Source organism: Centroberyx affinis, unplaced genomic scaffold (genome assembly GCF_046629955.1).
Source record: "Centroberyx affinis isolate AG114_WGS23_722 - 3 ecotype Tasmania unplaced genomic scaffold, CSIRO-AGI_Caff_v1 ptg002889l_1, whole genome shotgun sequence".
In the NCBI taxonomy this organism is placed as follows: Eukaryota; Metazoa; Chordata; class Actinopteri; order Beryciformes; family Berycidae; genus Centroberyx; species Centroberyx affinis.
In genome coordinates this window covers 247,226-255,706 of record NW_027281018.1, presented here as the reverse complement: position 1 = coordinate 255,706, position 8,481 = coordinate 247,226, and the positions used below count along the sequence as shown (strand labels likewise).

At 42.0% G+C, this 8,481-nt stretch overlaps 1 protein-coding gene across 1 annotated transcript; it reads left to right on the top strand.

The window, feature by feature from the left end:
* The first annotated feature begins 4,107 nt into the window (after positions 1-4,107).
* Positions 4,108-7,950, top strand: LOC139658410 (tyrosinase-like). Its single transcript, XM_071536538.1, has 5 exons — positions 4,108-4,929; positions 5,769-5,985; positions 6,723-6,870; positions 6,957-7,138; positions 7,685-7,950. Exons 1-5 carry the CDS (start codon positions 4,108-4,110, stop codon positions 7,948-7,950), a joined length of 1,635 nt encoding a protein of 544 aa, XP_071392639.1.
* Positions 7,951-8,481: the final 531 nt, after the last annotated feature.

The following is an 8,481-nucleotide window of genomic DNA, read 5'->3' as shown; positions in this document are numbered from 1 at the left end:
CTGTCAATTATCTGCCTTTTGTTTGGCTGTTGTCAAGCCTGAATCTAAGTGCTGATTCGAGGCGCGAGACATGCGCTCGTTATTTTCAGATCCCGTTGTTCTTGGGCGGTGACTGGCTCATCAATGAAGAGACAGGCGGTAAATCAAATCTACCATACCATACCATTACACAGCTAGCCTCTACCAGCCTGAACAGAGCCAGTGGAGAAAAAGCGTAGGTTATGGTCTTTTGCGAGAGAAATGTCGTATGAGGGGGGATTTAATTGTACGGATAATTAATTAGACCTATAAGCTTCCTTCTATTGCTGGAAGAAGAGAAAAGAGCAGCCACAGCTTCAGGTACAGATAGAATGGACATTCTTTTAAACTTGTTAACATACATTTTCTTTTCAGCTTAGCATTAAGATATGTTTCCATCTCCAACAGGCAGCAAACAAAAAGAACCAAGGACGGATAGTTTTATTCTTTGGCTTTAATAGAAAGAAAGAAACAGAAAGAAGAAGATTCTTGAAACTGGAGAAATATAAAAACCTTCAAGGCCAAAACATCAATAAGCCACCTCCACCTCCTCCAAAGTTAACATGATTTTTCTCAACAAAGACACAGAATTGAAGAACAGTCCTGTGCACATTTTGTTTACAATGGTGTTGTCAACTGTGTTGTCTGTCAGACATCAGAGAGGACAGAGAAACATGGCTTGATAGACATGATCGGGACAAACTTTCTGCAGTAGGAGATGTGTGGGATAAGTGGGTTCAGCAGTTACCCCTCCATTCCAATCCTAGACCCAGTGTTACTGTGGGTGAGCGTCTGGTTTGGTTCTGTGGGTGCTCTTCCTTCAGATTTTGATCAAAAACAATTGGTATGATGGAAAATGCTGAAAAATATGATCATGAATGATGAAAAATAGGGCTCAGTCAAAAATAGACCAAATTATTAAGGGATTTGATTTATTCCCTTAATGGTCATCTAACATGAAAATGTGATTTATGGGGAGGAGGATGTGTTTGTCTTTTATATTTAGGGGTAATGAATTGGTCAAAAAGGAAGCTTTAAATAGATAAGACACAAATTGGGCTAACATTTTCAATTGAATAATTCTGTTGACCTTTAAACTGTTGGGGCTAACTTGCCCACCAAAATGAAAGAAAACATAATATGAGGGTTGATATGCTTTGGTTTCCTTTTGTTTCCTTTGGTTTGTGTCTCCAGCGATAAGCCAGTTAGCCAAGAAACAACAGGATTTGAAAGTAATGAGCAGAAGCAACATGTAGTTTCAGCACAATAGGGAGAGAACAGTGAAACGAACTGACAGTTTCATTGTCACTTCCCATTTGCTTATTTTGTGAAACAGATAATCAAGTGATACCACCAACTATTAAGTGTAGGAAGTACAGGTACAGGAATTGCTCTATTCTAAACCAATAATCATCCTTTATGTTGGGTCTAGCAGCCAGTTTTGGTCAGGTCTGTCCAGGTTATGAAATGCAGTTGTCATAGCTGTAGTTCAGCCTAATTTGGCCATGCAGGCTCTGGAGGCAGTGGACATCCTGGCTGTGAGTCAGACAAGTTATAACGTGGATAAACCCTGGTCAGTAAAGTCTCTATTTCATACATCTATGCAACTCAGATACCATCAATCCATCTATGACGTGGGAACAATAACTCACATGGAAGTCACAGTGGCTTGTTTGTGTTTGGAGTTTTTTGTGGTTTCATCTAATTTTAACAAGAAAAGTAAACACTTTTATAATTTGTAGGATAGACCAGTGGTTTCCAGAATGAGGTACAGGGACCACCGGGGGTCCTTGAGGAGGGTCCTTCCCCTCATTATTTCACTCCCTAGAAGTTAGCACAATGAGAAAATGTGTAAAGATGATTGTTTATTCATATTGTTCACTGTCCCACTGTATGTGAAACAGCATGAAGGCATGTCCAACAGCAAAAAATCTTCTCAGATCGTGTTCCTTAGGGGCAAAGTATAATCAAATGGGGGTTTAATGTGTAGCTACCTAACTGGGAGTCCATCAAAGAAAACCGTTTGGAAATCCTGGCTTAGACTTTCATTGGATAAATGAAATAACCAAATTCTAAGTGCAAATTTATGGTTTGTTAATTGCCCAGAGAGAGAGAGAGAGAGAGAGAGAGAGAGAGAGAGAGAGAGAGAGAGAGAGAGAGAGAGAGAGAGATCCATATCCAGTGCCATATGCAGAAACAGAATGTTTGCAATAGTCACACAGCGCCCTCTGCTGTGGACTGTGTTCACTGACTTTAATATTATTACCTTAAAATAACAAGAGCACAAAAAAGCTTCAATGAATGTTCCATTGTGATGTCTTTTATCTATAATCTAAAGGTTATCTCTCTACTGTGCAGTTATTCATGTTGTTTTTATTTCCTTTTTTCTGAGAAAACACTACAACGTAACCTACCGACGCAAACACCGCTTCTTGGAGTAGCCGTAGGCAAATACTCACTTTATGGACCTCATCAAATTTTTTGTTTTTTTTTTCCAAGAGAAGAATGTCGTCTTTTTTCCCTGAAAAGGAGAAGTTCCGAAGAATCCCTGCAGGCTGTCTAGTGAGTGATGAAAGATGGAGATTGTACGGGTGATGACGAGGGCAAATAGGTCTATGTTGCAGCATTTCTGTGAACATTTTGAAAGCACTCTTCACGTGGTCGATGTTGATCTTACTTCATGGAGAATATTCACAAACGAAAATTCACTAAAATATTCCGTAGATTTTTTTTTATGTTTCTGTTTGTAGAATTTACCGTCATATAGGCTACTTTGTGTTATTTTTCATGGTCTTACTACGCTATATGATTTTCTATGGCCTGGTAGGCTAACTATAACTACAATATTCCTACTGTAGCCTATAATATTACTGGACGGACTTCCAGGTCTATGTGGTAGGCTACTCAAGAGGGAATTGGTGACCTTATTATAGCCTACTTTTGTTTTCATCTTCTATGACTATACTACTTAGTTACTAGATTGTCTGTGGTATATAGGCCTAGGCCATAGTGTTTGACCTAAAGCTGCACGGCATTTTAAAATTTCGCTGTGATATTTTGTAATGTATCCTTCTAAAATATCTGCCTGTCATTACTTCTTCCTGGTAAGGGTGTCTGGTTCCAGTTTGGTCATGGTGATTTTCTTCCCATTAATGCCAAGGATAACAGTTTTAGTTTATAACAGTGGTCTAAGGATCATACTGTTGTGCAAACAAGGGGGAAATCATGAGTTATGCGCCTGTTTGATGCTCATCTGACTCGGACTACGCCAACCATGCATTCCCCAACAGAAAACCACTGTAATATTCCTACGGGACTTGTAAAGTATCAGCAGTATCAGCTCGGAGTTTATAATCATTATGCAATTTTATCTCCTATGGTATCGCCATAATATTCATATGATAGCCTACTCATATAGGGACTTATAGTTTTAGTGTTTAGTCTTATTCATTATTCCTAAGGGATACCACACGAATAAGCAGATAGAGAATAGTAGACGGAGCTTTCGTTTTCTATTAGGATGGCTAATATGAGTGATGTCAATGCACCATGCTTGCACAGACAGACAAGTTAGTACCCCCAAACCCATAATTCTGATGACAGAAATGTGTAAAGATCAATAGCTCTAATGGTTAAAATGAAGTTTAGAAGGATACACATATCACAAAAAACAAAACAAAAAACAAAACTGCAAGTCCCTATAGGACCATTAAAGGAATAGTATCGCTATAAACTCAAGTAGGCCATAGACGTATAAGTCTATGGCCTAAGGCATAGGAATATTGTGACATATTACTATAATGATTTTTCGTTAGAGAACCATGTATTTTTCTCCCCCGGAACCGAGTTTATTAGAAGGTTGGGGATGTAGAGTATTGGGCTAATTAGAGCCCCCCCCCCTTCCTCATGAATCATGAAATAAGCTTCACCCTGGGGTTACTCGGCATGTGACTGAACGGGGAGGAGGAGGAGGGCTGAGAAGAAAACTGAAGAATTTAAGCCAGTGTGAAAGATCACATGGGCCCCTACAACTTTCCATAGTTAGTTCATTCCTCGGTGGTTGCTTGGCCTCTGGATCATCTCGCTGTGATGTGGCCACTGTTAATCACCAGTCTCACCCTCTGTCTTGTACCCTCCTATCAACAATTCCCCCGCCTGTGCGCCACCCGGGAAGCCTTGCGCACTAAGGAGTGTTGCCCGCCTTGGGAGGGGGACGGCTCGGCCTGCGGAGCCAGCACCGGCCGGGGCTTCTGCCAGGATGTGGAGGTGCCGGACTTTCCCGACGGGCCACAGTACCCCTTCTCCGGGCTGGACGACAGGGAGAAGTGGCCCTTGGTCTTCTATAACAGGACTTGCCGGTGCGCGGGGAACTTCATGGGCTTTAACTGCGCGGACTGCAAGTTTGGCTACTTTGGAGTCAACTGCAACGAGAGGAGAGAGTCTCTGAGGCGGAACATCTTTCACCTGTCCCGGGCCGAGAGGCGGAGATTTGTGTCCTACCTAAACTTGGCCAAGCAGACAGTCAGCACCGACTACGTCGTGGCCACGGGGACCTACCGGGAGATGGAGAACGGTTCCAGCCCCATGTTCGCCGACGTGTCCGTGTATGATGTGTTTGTGTGGATGCATTACTATGTGTCCCGGAACGCCCTGTTAGGGGGGCCGGGGAATGTGTGGACCGATGTGGACTTTGCCCACTGGGCGCCCGCCTTTCTCCCGTGGCACCGCGTGTACCTGCTGCACTGGGAGCACGAGATTAGGAAGCTGAGCGGAGACATGAGTTTCACCATCCCCTACTGGGACTGGAGGGACGCCCGGGGCTGCGATGTGTGCACGGACGAGCTGATGGGGGACCGGAGCCCACGCGACCCCAACCTGCTCAGCCCCGGCTCTGTCTTCTCCTCTTGGAGGGTAAAAATAAAAACAAACTCACTCCTCCAGCCCCTCCTCTCCTGGGGTGGATATAAACCAACTTCCTATTTTATTTTATAACTTTATTCTCTAATCATCTAATATTTATGATTGACATACATTTTTAGTTAAATACTGTTTGTTTTTGTTTGTTTTTTGTTAAATACTGTGCTGATTCTGAGGTGTCCATGCCTACACTTTACTTACTTCAGGCCTACTTTTGCTGGGTATCCCCTGAAATGCCCTCAAGGGCCCCTGGTGGTTCCCACCTCACTTTGGGAACCAGTGGTCTATTCTACAAATTATGAAAATGTTCACTTTTCTTGTTTAAATTAGATGAAACAACAAAAAACTTCAAATGTACACAGTAAGAAAGTAAAAATGTAACTTTAGGCCAAAGAAAATATTCTACTTTACCTTGGATCCATCTAACTTGTGCAACTGGACTACTGGTTGTTTTGATGAAAATAGTATTTTAGGCCTTTATAAAACTTGCGATTAACTAAAAATGATACATGTGTTGGCTTCAAAAGAGCAGTAGCAACCATAAATAGCGTAATTGTTGTTTTTTTTTTTAAAGTCTGCAAACCATTTCTACCTTTACTCAAGTAAATCATTTTATTTTACTTCTTCCACCATTCTCTCTCTCTCTCTCTCTCTCTCTCTCTCTCTCTCTCTCCCTCTCTCTCTCTCTCACACATACACACACACACACACACAAAAGTTAACTTGCTTCAAGTAGCCTACTATGTATAACTGACCCAAGTGTGCATGGAATTCATGTTGACACTTTCATGCATTGTGTGTGTGTGTGTGTGTGTGTGTGTGTGTGTGAACAGGTCCTGTGCTCCAGAGCAGGGGAGTATAATGACAGAGGAGTGCTGTGTGATGCCAGCGACGAAGGCCCGCTGCGTCGTAACCCTGGAAACCAGAACCGTAACGTAGTGGAACGATTACCAACCTCAGCAGAGGTGGAGTTCACTCTCAGTCTGAACAGCTATGACACTGGAGCCATGGACCGCAGCGCCAACATGAGCTTCAGGAACACTCTGGAGGGTCAGAGCATCTGGACCACGACACACACACACACACACACACTGTCCTGCTCCACAAGTCTGTGTGTGATACCACTCTGTCTTCACTCTCACTGAGGTGCTATGTGTATCACAGCTGAAACTAAATCCCTTGTGGACTGCTTCAAAATCAATAGACCTATCCAACATTTATAGTTTTGGGGCCCCTTTGTGGTTCATGAGTTTCCTGCATCAGATCTGATGCCTCATCTTCCCTAGAAAAGAAAGATAGTACACTGTAGGCGTAGGAGATCTTGATACAGATTGCTGTTGCCATAGAAATCTTTTATGAAGATGCTATGCTTGTCTATTTAAGGAGTTATATTCCAAAACACTCCAATTATCCATTTTGAATATATATATATAAAATATTTCAAAATTATGAATGATTCAATTCTTATCATATCCTCAACCAAAGACCAAAGAGTTACCTACTTTCCTTTAAGAATACCATATGTTTTGATTTTGTGCTATCAATCCTTTTCTCAGAAATAATGACAAAAGACAAAATGAGATATCAACCATTTGTCAAATAGTGAATATCTCAATTTGCAACAAAACTCTTCCTTTTTATCAGATGCAGTCTCTAGTGAAAATATATGTTTGTGCTTGTGTGCTTGTGTGCTTGTGTGTGTGTGTCTATCCTATCGAACACCATAAACACTGCTGTGTGCTGCTGCCCCCATCTCCACTGCTGATGAAACACTTGGGGTTCCACAGGTTTCGGGGACCCCCAGACCGGGCTGGGGAACAGCCCTCGTATGGGCATGCACGCTGCGCTCCACGTCTTCATGAATGGCTCCATGTCCTCCGTTCAAGGCTCCGCAAACGACCCTATATTCCTCCTCCACCATGCTTTTGTAGACAGGTGAGGCACACAGATACACACTCTTAATCATTCACACACACATGCGTTGTATAAACTTCCTCTTTTTTCCCTTTCTCCATGTTAAGCATCTATGAGGAGTGGCTAAGGAGACACCGTCCATCTCTGTCCCAGTACCCAGAATCTAACGCTCCCATAGGGCACAACAGCGAGTACCACATGGTGCCCTTCCTGCCCCTCCACAGGAACAGAGAATTCTTCATTTCCAGCAAGGACCTGGGATATGAATACTCCTATCTGCTAGATGCCAGTGAGTTCACTCTGAATGGATTTTTTTCTATTTCCAATATTCATATGCAACTGAGCAAATCGATTACAAAGTCTTTCTTTTGGTTGTTTCCTCTTGTCTCTGTTTATTCCTTTTCTTATTTAAAGACTTGAATTTAAAGACTTGATTGAATTCTGAAGTATAATGAAGTCTTCCTTTTGATTGTTTCCTCTTGTCACTGTTTATTCCTTTTCTTATTTAAAGACTTATTTAAGATTTTATTTTAAAGACTTGATTGAATTATTCAAATGCAAAAGAACTACATTTGAAGAATGCAATCCTTAGATAATTTGGAAACAAGAAAATCTTAACCTGAGGTTAATTGCAACATCTCTAAATGATAGAAGATAGTGTCTGTAAAAGTATTATTATTTTGTCAACCAAGAACTTAGGTTACCTACTATCCTTTAAAAAAGCAAAGCAAGCAGTAGGTGTCATGTTTTTTAAATGGAGGGGCTCTCATTTTGGAGCTCAAATTGAAACATTTTATCCACTTTCTTGTGATCTCCACCCTCTCCTCCTCTACAGACCAGCGGCTAGCAGAATCCATAGCTCCCTACCTGGAGCAGCTGCGGGAAGCGTGGCCCTGGCTGCTGCTTGCGGGGCTCTTAGGAGGAATCGTCGCGATAGCCGTAGCTGCGGCTGTCCAGACTGCAACCAGGCGATACGGCGGCTCGTCCTGGCTGCATGCGAGGAAGTGGAAAAGCTTGTTCGCTCTCCCAGAAAGACAGCCCCTTATCTTCAGCAGCGACACAGAGGAAACAAACTACCACAACTACCAAACCACTATGTGAAGGTGCAGCAACCCAGTGTAGTAATTACCTCCATGTTATTCACAGTAGAGAGTGGAGAGCCACAGTTATATGAAAGATGCCTGCACATAAAGGATGTTGTTTTATGTATTTAACCTAAAAAGGAATTTATGAATGACTTTCAATATCAAAGTACTGTGAATTAAACTTTCCATTACACCATGGGAATATTTTTATCTTTTGACTTGTTACAAACCAGTTCCTATACCTTCCTTAACCTTGTGCAGTGCTATATTTCTATGCTATGTTTTATTTAACTGTATTTAAAGACTGAGTTATGTGGAGTGTGTCATTTTGAAATGGAGAGGGCCATGAAAGATGTAGGAGCACTGTGACATGTTGAATTTTGAATATATACCACCCACATCTCGTACCCCGCCAAATTCTACACAGTCTCATTTATGCATCGCTCTTTCCCCAAGGAGTACACGGTTGCAACAAGCTGAATATGCAATACCTAACTCCTGTCTTACAGCACTGACATGCATATAATTGGTACCAAAAGATGTGTTT